The sequence below is a fragment of the Euprymna scolopes genome, chromosome 30 (genome assembly GCF_053919585.1).
Source record: "Euprymna scolopes isolate OS-2025 chromosome 30, ASM5391958v1, whole genome shotgun sequence".
Taxonomy (NCBI): domain Eukaryota; kingdom Metazoa; phylum Mollusca; class Cephalopoda; order Sepiida; family Sepiolidae; genus Euprymna; species Euprymna scolopes.
Window position 1 is genome coordinate 20,531,529 of NC_136511.1, and position 23,936 is coordinate 20,555,464.

Here is a 23,936-nt window from a genome sequence, read left to right on the forward strand (position 1 = left end):
TTAATATTTATAATATACTTAAGTTTTACCATCTTGGATCTTTTTGGTAAATTTAATTGTAATTTTTATTTTAATCATTTTATATATATATATATATATATATAAACGATTACTTAATTTAATCATATAAATTAATATAGGAAGATATAAATTATGCGTAAATTTTTCAGTATTTGCTTCAACAATGCTCAATACATAGGTAAAGCTACGTAGTACTTTATGAAAATATATATATGGCAATTAAGCTACAAACGCGGACTATTCTGTGTAGCTTAATTGCGATTTGTTTATGCATATCACCACTTATGAAGGTCCGGAAGCCACTCGGGGTAAGGGTTATTGTGTGTACAGTAATCAATGGGATAGTATCGTAGTAATAGTTAGTATTGGAGGTTTGACAATATGTCTTACTTAAGGGGGCGATTTGTCAGAAATTTGTTTATGTTGGACTTGAAGACATCCAAGTTGTAGTCAGGTCGGAAGCAGGCAATCTAAAGAGAGTTCCACAGTCGTGCACTTCTAAGAAAAAAAGATCTGATCATGGAATCTACGCTTAGATTTCGGCACAGATAAAGAGTGGGGAAATTAATGACAGTGATTCAGCTAGACGGGTGTTTCTCGTGAAAGATTCGAGAGGAGGGACTAGAGAAGGATCTGACGATCCTTAGTCTTATATCTACGGTTTGATTCTGGATCGTAGATGGATTCACTCAAAAATGGTTTGTGTTGGGTCTCTTAGCCTGACTACACAGTCGACAAGTCTTCTTCGGTTGAGGCTTCCTAGTATGTCGAAGTGGAGTAGAAAATGTCCAGTTCACGGACGCCTCATTCCACAAATTCTCAAGTAGACAATTCAATGCCAGGGAGATCTCTGGCTTGATTGATACCAATGTGCGTAATTTCTACTCCATCCCATAATGTTGCTTGACTAATTTAGGGAGTGTTGAATAAAGAAGGCGCAACCAAGTGAGGACTATTAGATCTTCTAATGTAGGGGTGGCTTCTTCATCTTCTGTGAGAACACTTTCACGATGGCGTATATTGGTACCAGTGCTTAGTAAGGACTTGTCAATGAAAGCTGTAAGTCTCTGAAATAACACTTCTGGGCGTCCATCCGGATCAAGCCTAATAGAATCAAAGTCCAGGAGGTGAGAGCCGCTAGTCTGGAAGCTATAATGTTTTCTTATGGTTTGCCAAACATTTGTTAATGATGTTGGCACTCCACAATATGATGAGGCAGTAATTTGCCACCTGTCCAAGCACCATCTCCACATTATTATTATGTTTTTTTTGGATAGCGGTGGGTCTGTTGATATCAATATACTTAGTATTAAAAAAATCCTCCTTCGAAATACAGAATGAGGGTGATAAACCGCTGCCACCACGCCAGTAAATAGAGGTATATGACACGAAACTGTTTGAAGGGACGAAGAAACTTTATTCTCGAGCGTACAGAACGAAACTCCAAAACAAAAAAAACAAAAAAAAAACGTAAACACAAAATGGACGGGCAACAATTCAAATAACCCCGCTATGCTGAGTTATCTCCCTCGACTGATATGCGATTATAATTCAATACTGGCGCTGGATGAAGACCACTAGGCATGTGTACCTATTTACTATGTCTCCTCACGGGACAGAGTTAGACATCAGGGTCGTTTTTTAACGTGGAGAAAAGGTACAAAAATAAATAAAAAAAAATGTCTCAGTCGTGAAAAACTGATCCTCCACCGAAAGAGAACAAAAAATGGAAGTGCAGCATCTGAAGAACATATACTACACTTTGATCTTGGCCAAAAGGCTATATATTGGTTTTGATTATTAAATATATGATTTCTTAATTCTGGAAGGCACTTTTATCCTTTACGACGTCATACTGGTTCTATCAACTGCCATTCAACATTTATGACGTTATCAGTTTTCAAGTAAATGATCAAGATCACTTGGATTTTACACAAAGTCAGTTCAACCAATATAGAAATATCAGCTCCCCAGACGCAAGCAAGCAGTATGCACAATGTTTTAGTTGTATATGGTATTATATATCGAACCTTTTCTTATTTCTCATATTCTTCTTTATTTTTATTATTTGTCTTATTAATACTGCGATATGATATTGCGCATTGTAAGACTTATAAACTTGTGTTGGACTCTCAAAAATCCCCACCGGCATCAATTCCAACTGATCCGAGAAATTTAATTTACTCTGTGCCTCTTAACCAACTGACCAGTCGTCCAATTGTTGCCTATATTAAAGACCGTAATAATAAGCGTTTACCCTCACTTAACAACATTACAACATACGCCACAACTATGGACAAAAACCAAAAGAATTCTGCAGACTCAGATAGTTGGCGAGATTCAGGCGGAATGCTTTGTCAATGGACCAACCCCGACGAAGATTGGCCTGCAAGACTTAATAGAAATTTATACAGAACCACGTGTGGATCAACTTTACGCTCAACCACTTTGATAGGAACCGTATTCAAAGGAAAGGTAATTTTAGATTGGTTAATGCACGCTCACCCGAATCAAACATTGCCCGCAAATAACAGATTTATAAGAATTGAAATTCCAGATTTGAAACTCTCCATCGACACAAATATTTTCGAAATCACCGAACAAGCGTCGACTCTAAAGATCACGAAACAACCACCCAGGAATATTACTACAAACACTGGATTTGATATCACGGCCGAAATTCTCAATCGAAAAGGGGATCCACTAACAGTGGGATTAGATTCCGTTGGATTCGTTGAACTCACCGTCAGTTACAAACAGAAACAGTTTAAGAAATTATTTGATAAAGAACTAGTCTTAAAAAATTGTCCTATTCGTTTAGCTGGGCCGTTAGTCACGATATACAAAGCCACTGGAGATTTAGTCATTCGCCAAAGAGCTTCAGCAGGTAAAGTTTCTTTTACAGACGTACGCATTCTGGACGCTATATCTGATTTACGATTAAACTTGACAATGTTTATGTCAAAGGATCCGTTTGTAAGAATTCCTTACTGTGAAAAATGTTATTCCGATTTGAAGTATGCACATACAATTGGTAGAGTTGTCACATTTCAAATACCTCCAGCAAGTGTACTGAAGGATATACCATCTATGGCGTTTACCAATAGTATAAATATCGTTCCGCAAGCGTTTGCCAAGCTAAGATTTATAAGCAATTATGTGGGAACAGGTAAGATGGCAATAACACGTAACTTTCTGATCCCAGGACCACTAACTATTCAAATAGAAGACAAAAATGGCAATCGAATCTTTTCTGGTCCTGACTCAGAATTGGTATTTGAAATCGAAACAATTCCACGAAACGTGTGTCTTTCGAAGGATTCTGTCATGATTTCTGACGAGGGCGTTGCTAGATTTTTTGGATCTATATGTGAGATTAAGAGCTCAGTGTTTCTAGTCTTTTATTCAAAGAGAAATCCAGCGGTGAGCGTTAGATCACAAGAAATGTTCGTTGGTGGCAATGTAGAAATTGCACATTTTGGCCATTTCAAATCTGAAGGAATCAAAAAGAACACATCACCTTCTGTAAATTCATTTATTCACTTTGCCGCCAAGGACCTCAATAATGACGTAATAGCTGGTGTGTTAACGCCGTTTAACATGACACTGTCCATCTCTACAGTTGAAACGGATGATATTATTGAGCACGCTGTAATAAAGTATAAGAGTCTTCGGGAGCGGGAGCAACACAGCCCGAACCGTACGATCCGCCTTGCCATACTTTCCGGAAGTACACGGATCAGTGCGACGATTATCGGGCAGTCTTTTAATGCACAAACACCGCATATTTCATTGGATGAAAAAAGCGAAAAATTCACAGATTTTTCAATATTCAACAGAGTGTGTTGGAACTGGAGACAGATATATGAATATTTTATTCACTTATGCGTGACGAGTTTCTGGACGCGTCTGGCTATCTTGAAAACCTCAAATACTGATGTTCCGTATTCATTAAAAGATTATGCTCGAAAGAATAATATCGATCTCACGGAAGTGATAATCAATAACGATAAGTTTCGGTGGGGAACAGAAGATCCCTACGGGTCTGAAATTGTATACGGCGCCATACAAGAGTTGAAGGCTGCAGAAGTAAAAGTCATCGTGTGTTTTACCGATTACATGCGGGTTCCAGTTATACTACGTATCGCTTATGAACAGGGTCTATCATCCAGGCATGGTTATCAATGGATATTTATCGGGGAATCAGCGTGGACATTTCCTTTCAAGGATACATACGCATATGATTGGTTTCCAGAATCGGCTAAATATTACGGGGGGACAATACTGTATACGGAGGCATACAACACAACTTTCATGCATACAAAAGACTGGGAAAGGGTTCTGAGGTACTATTTCAAGGAGGATAGATCATTCCGTCTCGGACTACAAACTGTGTATCCTAATGAAGACGCAAGCGCTCGGATGGCGTTAGGTTACGATGCCGTTATGTTATATGCTACAGCTCTAAAAAACATCGTTTCCAAAGGCATCACAGCAACATCAGAACAAATCACTAACGAATTAAGAACTATCGAAATTGAAGGTCTATCAGGTATTTTAAAGCTAGATAAATATGGTGATAGGGAGAAATTTAGAGCCAATATTCGAATAATAATCGCTAGTAAGTATAATGAAACAATGGAAACGGCTGCCCCGTTATGTAAACATGTTATGAATTCAAGTAAAAAATATTTAGAATTAATATATGAGGGCTATGAAATCATACCTTATAAGAATATAACAATCTTATCGAGCGAGCCTCCTCTGTCACCAGTGTATAATATCCGTGTATTCCCGACAAAGACATGGAGGCTGAGCAAACACAATCTTCAGTTTATCAAACACAATGAATCTCGCTACCCGGAAACGGCATTGCGCTTGGAAAAAGCAGTTCCTCCTTTTACCTGCGAAAATTCTTGTGGTAACCGTCGGTCTTTCTTCAATGCGAACAGTTACGATAGTGGATCGTGCGAATCAAATAACTCATGTAACTGTGCTGATGGATTTTTCGGTAAACATTGCCAGAAGATTATATGTTACTGTAAATACGGTACGTGTAAAGCTCCGTTAAAATGCAAATGTTTCGCTGGATATACCGGTGTACAATGCACTGTTCCTATTTGCGTCGGTGGCTGCCATAACGGCCAGTGCGTGAAACCTAATAAGTGCAAGTGTTTCCATCGGTTTTGGATAAGTAAAACATGCGATACGCACATGACGGACCTCACGGTGCCTTTAACTATAAACATCATTCTGTTTATATATTTAGGTTACATATTTTTCATTTTCCTCCGGAGGCGTATTGAACGTACGGCAGCATTTTTTTATGTGGATTGGATAGTGGATTGGCAAGATCTAAAGCAGATACCGAAAGATGCCGCTTTGCTGAATAACATGTCTTTTAAGAAGTCCGGTACAGCGCTGCCATATGATGTATACTTTTGGAATAAACGAAATTGGTTTCTGCGGAAAATAAATTCGAACACAATTAACGAAAATGACGTGAATATCCGCCTCGAGATGGTAGAGTTGGTCAGATTAAATCACCAAAATTTAATTACATATGGCGGAGCATGCATCGTTTATCCCAACGTGTGTCTGCTAGTAGAAATCGCCCAAAAAGGTAGCTTGAATGAGGTTTTACTTAACGATACAGTCCAACTGGACTGGAACTTCCGTAGCTCGTTTTTGAAAGATATCTGTCGAGGAATGAATTTCCTGCACACGAAAACCAAAATTGGTTCCCATGGCCGCCTCAAATCCCCCAATTGTCTGATTGATAACCGCTGGTGCATTAGAATATCGGGCTTTGGAGCACCGACGTTACGCTATGGGCCTAACTTAATAGAAAAAAGCGAAACGGAAAAGGCAGATGAGTACTATGCAATGCAAGAGGATCTTCTTTGGACAGCGCCAGAATTACTGGAAACAGCGTCATGCCTCAATGATGTTAAAATGGGCACCAAAGAAGGTGACGTGTATTCATTTGGGATTATCGCATCAGAGATCGCTACACGAGATCTTCCATTCGCATATGAACGGTGTTATCTTTCTACTTGTACGTTAATCGACCTTATCGTTAACCGAGATGATCCCTTGATGTCAGCTGATCTAGAAATTTGGCAATCGCTTGAAAAGGACGTGAACATAGTCCGCCCATACATTCACAACGACTACCTTACTGGAACAGCGATGGATAAATTAAAATTTAAGAAAATGCTTAACGGTGTATGGGCTAACAACCCGCGTGCAAGGATGACATTTCAAAGAATAGCCATGGTGCTTGAAAATCTATTTCCAGTTCGAGAAGAATTGATGGACAATTTGATGCATATGCTAGAATCCTATTCAAAGAATCTTGAACGAATTGTCTTGGAGAGAACTGACGCGCTTGAAGCAGAAAAAACAAAGGTGGAAAACATTGTGAGCCAAATGCTGCCGAAAACTGTAATCGAAGAGTTGAAGTACGGTAATAAAGTTGACCCGGAATATTTTGAATGCGTCACCGTGTACTACAGCGACATCGTTGGTTTTACAACACTTGCAAAGAATATCCAGCCGATGCAAGTTGTGGATCTTTTGAACGATTTGTATATTTTGTTTGACAGTATCCTAGCAAAGTATGATGTCTACAAAGTGGAGACCATCGGAGATGCTTACGTGGTGTCAAGCGGAGTTCCAATCCTGAATAACAACTTACACGCTGGAGAAATTGCCACCGCATCGTTAGACATGATGTCTGCTGTAATGATGTTGGAGACCCCCCAGCTAACCTATTGTAAACTGCAACTAAGAATAGGCATCAACACAGGCCCTGTAGTTGCTGGAGTGGTTGGTATCACAATGCCTCGCTATACTTTATTCGGGGAGACGATGCAAATAGCTTCCGCCATGGAGTCGTCGTCAAAGCCAATGCATATTCATGTGAGTGAATATACCGTGAAGGTACTTAACCAACTCGGAGGTTATTTCACAAAATATCGCAGAAATACGACAGTTTGTGGGAGAAAAATTGACACTTATTTTCTAATTGGGAAAAGCAATTATGGAAAGCCACTGCCTGACTTCGTAGAAGATGAAAAAGAGAAAACATGAAAAAAAGTATATGATGCTTTAATCAGACAAACACCATTATGATCCGGGATTCCATTTCTTTTAATGTGTATTATTTGTATTATTCGAACCAATGTTATCTGTAATACTGTGTTTGAATAAAGAAATCACCATTTTATCGACTAAGAACTTAATGTGGATGCAACAATTTGGTAATTTACGACTACAAAATAAAACTTTTGTGGGTGTTTGTTGTGTATTTTATAAGTTTTAACTGGACATGTAATTACGGATGAATTATTATAAAGTAAATTCGTTATCGATCATTATATATTATGAGGAATAATTTTCGCGGTGGGCTAATTTGAAAAAAATAAAATAAAATAAAATAAATAATAATTATGTCATTCATCGAATTCCGCCTGTGTTTGTTTTAAATACCATGTCAGCTGATAGTTGAGTTCGACGATGAATACCCAGGAAAAGTCACTTCTGATTAATCGTTAATTTTAAAATACGTAAACGAAAAAGATATTTGCGGCGATTTTAAATGATACCACTTCTTTTATCGTAAACTGAAATCATAAATAAGAAAAAATAACATGGTGAGGTATGCTCTACTATTGAACTATATCTCCAGATAACTGTAAATCTGTGTTTTTTAGGAGGAAATTACATGGTGAGATCTTATCATCTCCTTGGTCGGTGTAAAGTAAAATATTTCCCTGTAAAAATTCTTCTTTCTCTACAAGAGAGAAAGACGTATTTTAAAATGTTTATTCGATTTTTAAAAATGACCTAGTGAAATTTTATTATCTCATTTAGCCGGTGTGACGTAAACCATTCCTGCGTAAAAATCCTTTTTATCTATGAAAAAAAACAGACAATTTTTTAAGATCAGATTTTCGGTACTCATCGATGAATTTCTGTACAAAATATATCGAAAAATACGGCTAGAATTATATTTGTCTGAAATTTGCAAAAGATACGCTCAGCCGTTTCCAAATGTATAAGAAACACACACACACTCTCTCTCTCTCTCTCTCTCTCTCTCTTTCTCTCGTTCACAGACACATAACTTTTATATGATAGTAGATACTGTGAGAAATTTAACTTCCCATAATTTAGAACTCGGCTTAGTCTGGTAGGTGATGTTTCGTAAGAAGTGTTAGTTAAATATCTAATAAGTAGAATTCGAATGTTCTTAATAAATGGATCCATTTAATTATGGTTCGAATAGTAATTTCAATTTCAGCATTCTTAGTCGATTTAAAGGAGACAATATCATGTCAAGGAAGCAAACCTAAGTGCGGTAAAATAGTCACACAGTACAGAGGCGGGAGAGCGCAATTAGGCTTTAAATTAATGAGTCCATGAATGCTTCAAGGAAAAACACAAACGTGATCCATCTTGTAAGAAATATATACACGAACTGAACTTTTCGTTTTGAACATGTCCCGTACCCGATGTTAAAATTTAAATCAACCAATGAAAAGGCTGCAAGAAGGGATACCATAAATTTCTTATCAACCAATCAAAAGTTCGAATCTCAAGTCATGCAATTTCTGACAATACAAATAGAGATTATTATTAACACTTTTATTCGTTTTGCTTCGTTCCTTGCGGATCAAGATAAGAATAGCAGTTTTAATAGTTCCAAGAATTCAAATTCTAAATCATTATCTAAAAAAATCATGAATGCAAAACTATTTCTTCAATTTTAAAATGTTATTTTTGAAAACTATTTCTATACGAGGGACGTTCACCAATAAAATGCCTCCTATTTTTCTATTCCGCCCGAATAGATCATAGCGAATGGCAAATTTTCTATCTTTGTTATGATGATTGAACTTATGCATTCATGGCTTGAAATTTTCGTTGTTCCGTTGCAGATATTGCCTGTTTGAGCCTCTCTGCCACGTGCTTCAGAAGCAGAGATGCGTCATTAAATACATCCATGTAGTAAAAAATTAGACGCGATGAACATTCACAAGCTTATGGTGAACGTTTACAAAGCCAATGCAGTTGATGTCATCAGAGTTAAGAGATGGGTTCGTCGATTTTCGAAATATGAATGAGAAAACGTTCTCAGTCGAGATGCAAAATGATGCAACGTTTTTTTGTAGAAAAATGAATTTTGAAGCACAAAGGTTCGCATGTTTTAATGGTTTCCTCCATTTTCGTTGCTCTTTTACGTTTTATTTTATTTTTTTATTTTGTTTAAAAATAGGGGGCCTTACTTTTGGAAGTATCCGCGTACGTACAGGAATAAAATAGAGTTTTAATACGTTAATGCTTTTAGTGTTAAGCACTCTCCCTGCGAGCAACAATGACTCTACCTATTGTCCTTTTTTTAAAAAAAAAAAAGAAAAACAGCTCTTTTTCGCAAAACAAACAAAAAACAAATTATATTGAACGAAGTTTGAATAGAAATCAACAAACTCCCCATGTTAAGAACGGCTTTCAGAATAGACACCACCAAGCTGAACATCTTAAGAACTGCGTTCGGAATAGACTCCTGCAACATCCCCATGTGAAGAACGGCTATCGAATTAGATAACCGCCTTTTCTTTGGGGCGGGGATTAATTCTCCAGAAGTATACCATGATCATCGTTGTCAACATCCCCACCAGCAAATACGAAAAATATTGTGGGTTGCAGTGTCGGTAGGAGAGAAGTAGAATAGATTATTACACGTGGATACACAGATATCAACTAGTGATCTATAAAAGTACTTGTCCCCGCAAAATTCCAATGGGATATTCTAAATCAGCATAGGCGATACCTATAAAAGTCGTCATTTAAAAGAAAATTGTAGAAGTGATGTTAAAATGATGTCAAAAGTTTTTTTTTCCTTAATCCAGTGTGCCACCTGTTAGAGAACTGTATTTTCCCCACGTCTAGAACATACCTTTTTGTCTGTGTCTCTCCTCTGCCATTAACTAACTATTGTTTTATTATTATTAATGATGGTTGGCAATATGTAACTATTTAAATTATATAACTATACGAAAAAAATAATGTAAAAAAATGTACAAATAAAATACTTGTATATGTTGGATGAAGGCATTTTATGAAGGCTATTAAGTTGTTATTTTATTACATTTTCACCCCAAACAAGGCACATTGTCACTTTGGTGTAGGGTGTACTATCACGGCCAACAACTACTGGGGTACTATGTTGGGATTTGGGCAGAAAGATGTCGGCTCACGTTACACTTGAACTTTTGCATGTCAGTACAGTTTTGGAAGCAGGTTACCTAGAATGGAATTCCAGAGCCTAGCGGTTCTGGGGAAAAACTACTGGAGTAGGAAGATCATTTACATCTAGGGATCTCTACTGTGTGGGGGTAAGATTTAGCTGCGTGTCGTGTTTGTCGAAGGTGTCTACATCGTGGGGGCACAAGTGCCTGCAGTTCGCCAGACCATTCATCATTAAAATAATGTAGAATAGGCAGAGGGATGCAACATTTCGTCAATGGCACAGAGGCTGAAGCTTAGATGCCAGTTCAGGGCCTATCAGATTGGCAACTCTCTTTTGAACCTTGTCTTGGAGCGAGAGACTAGTAGCAGATGCACCAGCCCAAATGTGACCACAATACTCCATACATGGGCGAATGGTAGCCTTATAGAGGTACAGGATACTTTCGGGTGTTAGTAGTTTTCTAGCACGTTAGAGAGAGCCTACTTCTTCGCAGCGGCTCTGACAATGCTTTCAATATAATTGTTACACCTCATGTTTCCTGTGAACGTTAGGCCAAGCAGTTTGAAAGATGTACTTTCAGATAAAGAGTCACTGGCCATTGCTATTAGTGGAAGAGAAGGTTTCTTGTAATTATTGAAGGAAACCAGTTTTTAAGATACAAATGTAAATTTAAAAAAAGTCACTGATACTTTTGAATTTGAAAAAGTCTTGGCGGATAAGGCAAAAATAAAAGTAGAAAATACCTTAGAAAAAATGACTGCATTAAAAAATAACTAAAATTAGCAAGTAACCGTTTTAGACAAGTGGAAAAGGCTGGATAACGTATTCTTCTACCTATCTGGAATACTCTTTCGTTGTTGTTATTTTAAATGCGTTTGTTAGGTTCGAAAAACATTAACCGTTGTTCCAGTTTTATCGGAGACATGGAGCCGTTCTCTAAAGAAAGTTAAATAATTATTTCTTTGTTAAATCATTGGTTTTCGGATGATAAATATTGCTAAATATTTTACTTATTTTCATTGTTGGATTCGCGTATTTTTGTTGTGATTGTGATGGAAACATGGAATCGTTTTCTGTAAAGAATTGTAACGAATTATTTATATATTTAAATCACCGATTTTTCGGATAATAAATCGTGCTAAATATTTAAATGATTTGCATAGTTAGATACTATGTTCTTGTTATTTTTTCGGATGTGCTGTAAAGTAGTAGCAGTACGGAGATAATAAGCTTATTTATTGTTGGTGGGATGCATTAGGATCAATCTATATATATAAAAGCGAAAATGTATGTATGTATGTATGTATGTTTGTGTGTATGTTTGGATGTCTGCTAAAAACTTTTGACAGACGCGACGAAAATTCACAAACGCGGTATCACATCGAAACTCCATCCTCTGCTCGAAAACTGTCGAAAAATTGGCCAAAAACGTTAGCTTTTTCACCCTGAAATCGACAATTTTTCACAGGGAGGTCAACAAAAACGGCCCTCCCGTGACAATGACCGATTCTACGTATGCGTCAGATGACGTCTTGACCAAATTTACTTTAAATAGTTGAAAAACCGAACAAATTGCGTGAACGTCGCCGTAACTCTGTTGGTTAAGGCTTTGGTTCATTATCCAAACTTTTTGGGTTCGAATCGTGGTGTAAGATGGTTTTTTTTTTCGATTTTAAAAATTTTCATATCGAAACAGGCTTATTTAAGCCATTTTTCACGTGTTCGTTTTCTGTTTTCATCGTTCGTTTGCCTTACGTTAGTTTTTTTTCCCCCGCTTAGTGTTAACGTTGTTTTAATTTTTTACTTCGCTTATAACAAAAAAAAAACTACGTCGTCGTCGTAACGCTCGACGACTTAAGGCCGCACACCTGTCAATTTGGTTCTTAAATAAGTTCAAACATCTTTCACGAACTCATTCTGTTTGGCCGATTTTATTTTCAAACTTCGCCTCAGGGCTTCTAGTTCGATCCCCCCACCCTGGGTTCTTTTTTATTTAACACCACACACACCTCCAAACACCCGGGCATCGCCGGGTACCCCCGCTTGTTTAACATAAAATATCTTACTGCGGGGTGTTTAGACTTTACGTGGGTATGTTTACGGCACATGGTAAAAGAATGGAAGAATTATAGACAAGAAAGAATATCACTCACTATTACATGACGATATACGTTTATTATGGAGACACACACACACACACGTTACGTCAAATCAAACAAAAGGTTAGAACATTTCTCCATTTTGAAAATCAGTGTTTGTCCTCCGCTATCTAATTTCGGTCGTTGACCTCGCGAGAATTCGCGAGAATTAAAAGTTTAGGACTACCGACAAGGGGAGACAAATTTGCCCAAAAAAGTAAAGAATTACTCCCCTTGTATTATATTTTGTATCGTCCTTACATCGTCTCCTTAAATGTTTTCGCTGGTACGACTTCAGTTGTGGAATTTCCCTGCAAACGTTGTGTTGGACAACGGCTGCGAGCTGACTTCCGGATGTAAGGTTCTTGCACTCCAGCTTTAGTGCTATGTGAAGCTTCTGGTGCTTGTTGAGGCAAGTTGAAGGTGTCCAACAAGATGTTTAGTGGAATAGTTAGATCTGATATTCTGTCTGAGAGATGTGATGGTCGCAGTTTGTTGGAGTGTCGAATCCAAATTGAATTTTGGACATTTACCTCGTATGTTACATTTCCGATTCGTCGTACAATGTGACAAGAGAAGGCAACTTTGTCCAAAGAAGGAAAGAATTACTTCCTTTTGTGTATCGTCCTATCATTTATGCATACGACTAAGAAGTCGGCGGGGTAGTTGGAGTGATGCAGAAATGGAAAAGGAAAACAAACTTAAGGTTGTGTGTATATGACTAAAAAGTCGGCGGCGTATATGGAGGGATGCAGAAATGCCATAATAAACGAACATTTTGCACTGTAATAGAAGCAATATTACATTAATGTCTTATTATAATGATGTATTTGCCATGTAAGACAAGAATTTGTGTTTTCTGTACCTAAAGCAATGACAGGGCCAAAAACATGTTTCGTAGTGACGCCATGTAACATTTTTAATAACCGTGTAGAGAGACGCCATCTTTCCGAAGGTTTGACGCGTTCGATATTTGAATAAGTTGTTTATTTCCAAATAATAGATCTATTAGTTCCTAGCTAATGAGAAAAACGGGAAATTTTGAAGGGAGGAATAAATATTTGATAATATGTAACTCGAAAGGTAATGGTATGTATATGAGTCTATGAATTAGTTACGAAGGGTGCTGTGGAAATTGTTATATGGTGTGTATATTGTCTCTTAAAAAGAAAAACTGTCAACCAGACCTTTTGGTAATGTGTTTTATTCTTTGCTAGTTGTGAAAAAGAATATGTAGTTTTTGGAATAAAAAACGACGTTTTGTTATAAACTGCTGACAGTGTGGGCGTTTTATTCTGATAAAAAAAACGTTGCGCTGTGATTTGTAAAGACCAGAAAGAATTAACCTAAATTCTATATATTAGCATTTCAGCTTGGAAAAACGAAACTGTTTATTTAGTTGACCCAAGTTTGGGGCATGTTTCGCAGTTGACTTAGTTAAGTAATTACTTGTAACTTGAATTATTTAAATTGTTGATGTTTTTTTTTACTTCTCCTAAAAGTTGTTTAAAACAAGATTTTATTTCTATGAACTGAAAAACCGAATTATCGAAGTTTTTTTTTTATTTTGTCTAAAGTTTTGATTTTTTTTTTTTTTTTTTTTTTTTTTTTTGCTTTTCCTGACTGGGATTGGAAGTGAACATATTTATTTTATTGAAACGTGGAATTTTTTTTTGCTAGCAGATAAAGAAAATATTTTTGTCGCAGTATATTTTGGGGAAAAAATCCCCCCCACCGATTTCAAACACACACAAAAAAAGAAAGAATAACTTTTTAGCCCCTTCGAGATTTTCTTGCCTAGTTAAAAAAAAAATGTCGTTCGCATGGGAAGGATATCCAATATGGAAGACTTTAAGGCAATAATTACGCAATTACTACGTTGTAGGAAAGTTTTAAAGACCAAATGTAGCAAGAAACAGAGCGATAACATATGTTGGAGGATAAATTTTTACTTCAACAGAAGGAACAAAACGAGAATTTGTTACTTCAACAGAAAAGACACGAGTAATTATTTTTAAAGGTGTTGAATAAGAGAAACACAAGTGATGACAGCACCGCATTTTCTCAAAACGCCATATGGAATTTTATCGATGCATTAAACTATCTAAACGACCAGGATATGACGCTGAACACTTTTTATAGGAGATATAATGACTTATTCACTGTTGACCGCCAAGGGTGGAGTAATGCCAAAGAATTCCTCCTACGTCTACGGAAGTTAGGCGACCAGAGAACAAAGTAAATTTGTCGACTTTATTTTTCCAGAAGCGGTCAAGCTCTTATCTGAACTTTTTAGCCTACAGAAGACGCTTTTTCGCAAGAGATGGAAGTGTTTCAGAATAGCAAAACACGACGAAGAATATCTCATCTTCACAGTTTTTGTTAACAAACTATGTGATAATTTTCGCTTAGTTTTGTTATCAGTGGACGATTTTAATTGCTTGATTGTTGCACGCGGTTTCGTTGGAGCAAAAACAAACAAACAAACAAAAAACGAAGACAGAAGAAGACCTGTCCTATCTAGACTCTAAAATGATCAAAGGCTCACTCTCCAGAATTTATCTGAGGATTACCAACGTGTAGGTAAGGGTAAAGAATGACTCCCAAAACATCGAGGAATCAAGCGGGTCACGCGTACGAAGGACTAGTTTTAGATCAAAGGATTATTCTCATTGGAAAACAAACCAGAAAAAAACACGCACAACCAAAGAGTGAAAATCCAATCTGAAAACCTAATTCGCCCCAAGGCATCCGTTGCAGCAGACAACATTTGTCTGTTATATGTTTTTACAAAATAAAAATATGCAATGCGTGTGGCAAACAAGATCTGACCAGAAAGTTGGGAGGAACTGGCGGAAATACGTCACTGTCAACATCCTCAATTAGATAGTGGAGTTACAGTTGCACTTTATCTCAGACCTGTCTATTATCAGCGTACAGACATGGAAAAGGTTGAAGCAATCAACCATGCCTAAGACAAATAAGTCAGCTTAAGCAGTCAAATGTAATAACGTAAACATTGAGGGAAAACTGACGCCTCCTGTGACATTAAATGCCACTACCAAAGAAGTGAAATCTTCTGCGTATAAGACATCCGAAATCCTTTTCGGAACGGATTGGATGGAGCGTTTTGAATTGTTGGACGATCATATGAAAGAATTCTGCCATAAGGTGGAAGATTTCTCATCGGGTTTCGGAAGATATAGCTAGGCTATAGCCACATTCGAACTGAAGGAACGCTCTACACTTTTTTAAGAACGAACGAAATGTTCCGTTTGCAGCAACTGATGAAGTCAATAAGGAGCTGGATCGGCTACAAAAAGCTGGACTACAATCGAAAGTGAGCACCAGTGATTGTGAAGCCCCTACCGTATATGTCACCAAAACGACCAATCAGATTCGTGTATGCGCGGATTTCTCAACGGGTCTGATTGCAGCTCTTAAAGAATACCACTATCCGCTACATATACCAGAGGAGGTATTCAACAAAATAAACGGTTGTAAAATTTTTTCTATGGTGAATTTAAGCGACGCATACTTACAGATCGCGGTCGGGGAGGAATTTTCTAAATTCCTCTCCATCAATATGCACAGGGGACTCTACAAGTTTGAGAGATTAGTTTTCGTGGTCAAGGTAGCACCTGCTATTTTTTAACAGGTCATGGTCACTATGCTGGGCAGCCTCGAATTCACTTGCGACGAATTGGATAACATCTTTATTTCCAGTAAATCCACAGCCGAGCATTGGAAATATATACATGAGGTTTTAAAAAAATTCAAAGCTTCAGTTCTAAAGTGAAAGAAGCTAAGTGTGACTTTCTCATGAAGGAGATAAAATAGCTAGGTCATAGAATTGATAAAAATGGTGGACACCCCGAAACCATAAACATTACGATGTGTAAGCACTGCAAAGTTTTCTGGGAATGGCTAAATACTATGAAAGTTCCATAAAAAAAAAACATATATGACTTGCACGCCCCAATGAACGAATTTCTTAAAGAAAAAAACGTGGGAGTACACGCCTGAATGGCAAGGAAATCAAGGACCGAAACCTACTCATAAACGTCACCAAAACAAATTAAGAAGATGTCGTGCAGATGACACCAGCAATATATATATCGACACTATTTTCGTTGCATTTTAATTCCGAGCCTCCCCAAACAGCACTTGAACTAATACGGTCGGTTCGGAAAAGAAAGGTCACCGATTTATTAATGATTGATCATAAACGTAAGAAGTGTTAACAGCTTTTATAGACAAAAAGCTTGACGTCACTTCCGGGTAACGAGAATCGGTTTACTAAAGACGTCAGAGACAAACACGCGGAGAGTATGATCAGCAACGACTAGTCCAGCAGTGAGTAAAGACATTGCTCAATTACCATTTTTTATGTTAAACCATATTTATTTAATGGTTACTGTGTCTTTCTCGTCAAGTAGTCAACCACTAACACTACAATACAGCTCATGCTGATATTTCCCTTGCACTCGCGCGTGCTCTGTTCTATTATTTATTTATTTGTGCTGTCAGCTCGTTATTGCTGCGCAAAGTTTGTGACTTGTATTACTAAAAACATTATGTAAAAGTCACATTGTGTATGTGTGACTGTCTTTAGTAAATTTCCCAGATAACTAATATATATGTATATATATATATATATATATATATATATATGTATATATACATATATATATATACATATATATATACATATATACATATATATATGTATATATATACATATATATATATATACATATTTATGTATATATATACATATATATACATATATATACACATATATACATATCTCTCTCTCTCTCTCTCTCTCTATATATATATATATATATATATATATATATATATATATATATATATATATATATAAATTCATCCGTTAAATATCGAAAAGTTAAAAAAATTGATCTTGGAAATAGTTTTTCTCATAAATAAAAAGGAATGATTTTTTTCAGGCGACTATTTCCCGTTACACTGACAAGGGAAATAATAAAATTTCAGCAAATTATTTGTTCTTAAAAACAGATTTATTATAATCACTTGTATAGAATTGCAAGACGTTCAGCTAGTATGTACACACACACACACACACACACACACACACACACACACACATAGTGAATAAATAAAAAAAGTTTATTCCAAAATTCATGATGTTGACCATCTTATAATGTATTCCTTTAATTTTGTTGCTATTTACACTCCTTGACTGTGTATGTTTCGTAGCGCAAAATCAATCACTAATTCTTATATCAATCAGTGAATCCATTATGCCCTTAACCCATCAGAAGAAATAGCAACAACCCATCCGCCCCTAAAATAATAAAATGCAATTTGACATGATAAAAATCCGAAAATTGTAAGAGAAGCTGCAAATACCTTTTTAATATATTTCCATTGCGCCATTTACTTAGCCAATGTTTGTAAAATCTTGATATTAACAAACGTAAAACTCATTTCAACAAACGCTATGGCTCGAATTTGTTTTTACCAAATGAGTCTTGCCTTAAGCCTAGTTGCTAGACGGCGATTTATTTACGTGTACTTACCCAGAAAGTTAGTAAATATTGCTATCCATATACAGTACTGTTTTGCTAATCACCCTCATCAGTGTGGTTAGAGAAGCAAGGGCTTCAAGCCAAGATCGAAACTCAACTGCCGAACTGACAGTCTGTACGTATTTACTCTCAAATAAACTTCTACTCTATAATCCTGTCTTACAATTCTAGAATGTTTATAAAAGTGAGAATGTGTGGGTGTCAGGACAATTCTCAACCTATATACTCAACGAATTTTTGATCTAGAGACTTGGTATTTGCTATATAGAATATTGAGACTTGTAGAAAAACTTTTAATTGGTTTTCATCTGAGAAAAATGGCTTCTCGGGGGTACAAATTGAAAAAAAAAATGGCATGTGGGTGTATTTGGGTATTTGCTAAATGTTTCACGATACGCATGCGTGAATGGTGTACATTACAGATTAATTATGTTAAGTAGATTTAAAAAATATTTTAATGAACGTGTCACGCTGGTCTAATGGTTATCGCACTTGATTCACTGTCTTTAGGGTTTTGTTTCGAGTATTTTTTTTTTACTTACTAGTAGTGACCTGTTATGAAAAAAAACATAATACTCGCATGCACATGTCTCTGTTTCTTTTCTTTTTTTTACTTCATTCTTTTAAAGTGATTTAAGATTACGTTTAATACCGCTGGATACTTTTGCTAGTATATCTATTAAAATTGAAATGTGTGTGTGTGTGTGTGTGAAGACACTCCCTAACCTATATACTCAATGAAGTTTTGATTTACAGGTTTGAAATTTGGTATATAGAGTATTCAGACACGGGGAAAAACTTTTAATCTAGAAAAAAGGCTGCTCAATTTCATAATTAGAAATTTGGTACGTGGGGTCGTCGGATTTTTATAGTTGTCAACTGTTTCACAACTGCGCATGCGCGGTCGAGAAACATGACATATTCTTTTTGTTAAGAATAGGATTTTTGAAAATGGCGTTTCAAGCTGGTGTAATGGTTATCGTAATTGATTCAGATTTTTTTTAGATTTGCGTTTCTATCTTAGCTTCCATTTTTTTTTTTTTACTTACAAGAAGTGAACTGTTTTGAAATAAACATAATAATCGGACGCTAATGCTTCAGTTTTTGTATGAATTAATTGCGACCGGGCAGTCTACTAGTAATAACTCCCTGTTAAAAGAATTCCTTTTTCTTTATTAAATCCTTTTCATCTTTTCTTTGTTTACTTTTAGGAAACACTTTTGTGAAAATTCTTCAATAAGATGGCCCCAACGTATTACTCCGCCCTCCCACCCGTCACAAACCTCCAAACCTTGTACTTTGTGTGGGAAGCTCTATTTAATCCGCCTAACATCTCATTAGACAAGCTCCTCTTAAGAAGAGGCGTGATCTTAGCAACTCTTTTCGGAGAATCTTATTATTCGCAGTTTAAGAAAGTGCGACCTTTTGACAGATGATGGTCCGCCTCATTTTAAGCCAATCATACGACATGACACGAGGTGAAGATGTTGGCAGTTATGGAGAGGGGTGCTTCATCAGCTAACCCGCAGATTCCTTGCCTTTGAATGATAAACAACGAATGTTTCACCCTCCCATATTTTTATTGCCATCGAAATCGGTGAAATCGCCCATTTTTCAATCAAGCCGATTGATTGCCCGCTCTAGTCAGGGACCCATCGCGGTGCTTCACGTGTTTCTCCACAGTGACTTAATCCAAAATACATTGCTGCCTATATTGCACTGTTGAGAACATACTGTTGATATTATAAAATTATTTGTATATAATGACTAGAATCCAGTATTTCGCTTTTATTATACTTTGAACAGAAACATTCATTTCGAACGCGCCCCTGCTACATCAAAGAATCTACTGTTGATTTTTTATGCATTTTCTCACTGCTCGTGCGATGATGATCGCTTTAAGTTGAAACTGAAAACGTAACGAATCATCGAGCAGTTGTGCTTTAAAGAGAAATATTAATTTATCAAAGAACCTTCTGTTGATTTTATATATCTGGCGTTTCAGTTTGTATGGTAATAAAACTGTTAAAATGCACTTGGGATGTTAGGCTGTATAAGGTGTTAGCTTTAGTAAAAATCGCCTGCTTCTTCTTTGATCGGATTATTTATCGAAGACATTCCGATACACAACTATCTAAGAACATTGCCATGACCATAAATTGCCTTCGTGTATAATGTCATAAAAATCAGCCCAGTCGTTTTCGAATCCATAGGGAACGAACTCATACACACTGTAAATTTTATATAATACTAAATAGTAATAGAGATTAATATTTAATATTGAGTCATTTTTGTACCAAGGTATATTAAGACACGTAACCATATACTTGAAACATACATGTCCCATCGTTCGTTGGTTTTAGAAGAAGAAAAAAAAACAAAACAAAAAACAGGTACAATTTTTGTTGGTCAAACTGATTCACAATTCGAAAAAAAATACTTTAGAAATACCAATATTGACAACCGGGACAAAAATATGACAGTAACCTCCATTTGATGTAGCCTCATTTTTAAATATCATGATAAAAAATATACTCATTTTTGTAAGGATGTCAGGAAGGAATCCGTAGTAATTTTCACATGCAGCTGTTCTTCGCCGAATAAGAGAATTCAGCGAAATGTTACATAAAAAAGGGAACATTCGAAAGAAACAGGACTAGTATATGCATAATCTTGAATAATCATTACAGTTCGAATAGTATCTAAAGCAATTTGAATTTAAAAGTAACAGTTACCCAACCAATCGAATTTTGTATCAATAACGGTTAAGTTAGAGCTTTAATTATGTGAAAAATCCCAGACAATCCCTGGTTGCCTTACTGTCCCATTTGTTTGATTGGTGACCCAGGCCAAAATAAGGAAAAAAGACTTCAGCTTAACGGATTTAGGTATTGATAATAATATTTAATAATGATATTGTTTCGTGAAGGAACCCATTGCATTGAGCATGGTAGTATTGGCGATTGTTTTCTCTAAACTTAGAATCAGTTGACCGAGGGTCAACACCAAGGTTGAGTTCGCGTGCAAAAAATCTTTTGAATGGAAATTACTTAATTAATATGCACAAGTAATTTTATCGAATTGGACAATCAAGTCGAATTCAATTTTGAATTTTGCGAAGGTTGATTAGCTGAAGGTGCCTCGGACATCGCAAGCTTTACCATGTTACTTTCCTATAAAAAGGTGTGTGGGAGCGAGTTTTAGACGTTGGGAGTAGTTCGTTTATTGAGATTGTCGGACTGACTACCTCATCTTGGTTGTTGTAGTCACAACGGTTCGGCCGGTATAACAATCAAGATTAGAAAGTCAGTCCGACAATCTCAATAAACGAAAACACCTTATCTCAAAAATACAGACAGTTGAGAGTAGTTGTTGTAAGGAGTTGAGTCTAGACTAGACCTCCAACCACAATACACCCGACCTTCAGTAAACGAGAGAGAGAGAGAGAGAGAGAGAGGAAGAGAGAGAGATAGAGAGCGAAGGAAAACGAAAAGGAGACGATCGTGCGTCGTAAATGTTTATTTTTCCGAGCGAACTGTTCGCGCGACTGTAAATCTCTGCCTTGTTGAAAATAACAGAAATGGCATATATATATATATATATATATATATATATATATATATATATATATATATATATATGGGTAGTTATTTTTGTGTATATCCGCTAGAAGCGTTGAGTGAAATTTGAACAATAAAACATGTATAAATACATTTGAAGCCAAAACTTTTTATAAAATAAATTAAACAGGCGTTTATTTTTTTATTTTTAATATTTAAAAAAAAATTTTAAACACCTGTTTATTTCATAAAAAAATTCGCGTTGCAGTTTTGGCTTCAAATGTATTTATACAAGATTATTCTGTATATATATATATATATATATATATATATATATATGCGTGTGTTTTTTTTCAGTTAACTTAACTGTAAAATAGCAAATATTGTAGTCAGAAGTTTATTTAATAATAAATCTTGATTAAAACAAGAGCTGTCGACAAAACTTTTATTTTAGTCTCCTAAGAATAGCAAATATATCCAACATGAAATTCAATCTTCTCATTGTTTATACGGTCCCGAGCAACGCCGAGTAGCCCCGCTAGTTTAATAATAAATCTTGATTAAAACAAGAACTGACGATAGAACTTTTATTTTATTCGTTACCTACAGGATTCGTGATTCAAACACCACAGCAATACCGTCTATCTGAGTTAATTTCTTTCGTGAAATAATAAGCAGAAAGACGGTAGCAAACCTAACGCCGGTAAGAGACTGTTGCCCTCGGCTCGTGGCACCCCTATCTTTCTGAAAACTTTGAGTTGTTTATTTTATTTTTACTCCTATTCTTATAATTTTTTTGTTTTTACCTACGGGAAACTTGTGAAGTTATGAATACTAGGAATCGTATAGCGGATTAAAGCTACGCTACCGATTTTTCTTAGGTGTTCCAAAAATCGAAACCACCTAGAACTACACTTATATACCAGTGAACACTTCGGAGTCTTCATGCGATTACATTTGGTGTTTACTTACCAAGACATGACTCTTTGTAAGTTCATAACGGTCTTCACCGCTTACGAAACATTCAAAAGAAATAGGGTAAAACAAAGAGAACATTGCTTGCCAAGACGTGCTGAAATAAAGGTGTAGACAGAAAAGTATCTCTAACACTGTTATTGTGATTCCTTTAGCCTCCTGACATGCGTGAGAGAACTGACAACTGCTTTGATTATGGTTAGAATAACTTTATTCTTGTACATATGCAGCTGTTAAAACTGCAATACAAATAAATAAAAGCAATCGACAAAAATGCAATACAAAATGTACAAAATTATATATTTTACAAAAATAAAATGAAAACAAATAAAATACAAAGAAAAGGATAGGAGATCGACGTGGCAGCGACATTAGACACGTGCGATACAAAAAAGGTTTTTGAAGACTATCACGTGGAATGAGAAATGTAACTGCCGAGCGTATAATTTATAAGAAATACTGTATATATTCTTAGTAAAAACAAGGTTACATATTACCTAATACGTGAATCATGACCAACAAATTAAGTAAAGATTTTGGATTCTTACGTTGGCACTTTTAGAAAAAAGAAATAACTGCTACTACATGTGAACTGACCGAACGATGGATGGACGACGAAGCGAAGCGACCTGTTATCTCTAAGGTATTATTTCAGAAATCCCCCAGCCGAAGTCATATCGCAGAAAGTATGACAATCCTTTCTGCGATATGACTTCGGCTGGGGCATTGACCGAATCACGACCCGGAAATAGGAATTCCTATCTTATTTTACTTTCTAAACTATATAAAACATAAATGTATACTTATTTATTTTATTTAAATATATTTGTACTACTTTTGCGATATTACTATAACTAGAACGATATTTTTCCTATCCTTTGTTACCTCATCTTAAGGGTCTATTTTACGGTGACCGATTTAGCCTGGGTCTATTAGGCTTTGATATTCGGCATTAAAAGGCCAGAATTCCAAAGCCCATCTATCCTAAGAAAAGATAAATCTAGCGGCAGCCACAGTTATCTTAATTATATTTTAAACATCTGTTAGTACTAATTATTTTTTTTAGTTGGTTCATTTTTTTTTAATTTTAAATATAATGCGCATTATTATTATTATTATTATTATTATTATGATTATGATGATGATGATGATGATGATGATAATAATGATGATAATAATAATAATAATAATAATAATAATAATAATAATAATAATATAAAAATGTTAACAAACTCTCATTTATTGATTGCGGAATATTATCCTGATCTATTCTTAGTTGTTTCATGACGTTTCGGCTAACTATTCTCCCGGCCTTCGTCAGTTACTGCCTTCCGTAGTTGTTGTTGTCTCACCACGTTTTTGCCAAGTAAGCCTCTGGCCGGCTTTGAGTAGGATTGAAAGCGCTATC

At 36.0% G+C, this 23,936-nt stretch overlaps 1 protein-coding gene across 1 annotated transcript; it reads left to right on the plus strand.

The window, feature by feature from the left end:
* Window positions 1-1,933: 1,933 nt before the first annotated feature.
* LOC145254691 (uncharacterized) lies at window positions 1,934-7,488 on the plus strand. Its single transcript, XM_080113353.1, has one exon. The coding sequence runs from the start codon at window positions 2,011-2,013 to the stop codon at window positions 7,114-7,116; it is 5,106 nt and encodes a 1,701-aa protein (XP_079969479.1). The 5' UTR covers window positions 1,934-2,010; the 3' UTR covers window positions 7,117-7,488.
* Window positions 7,489-23,936: the final 16,448 nt, after the last annotated feature.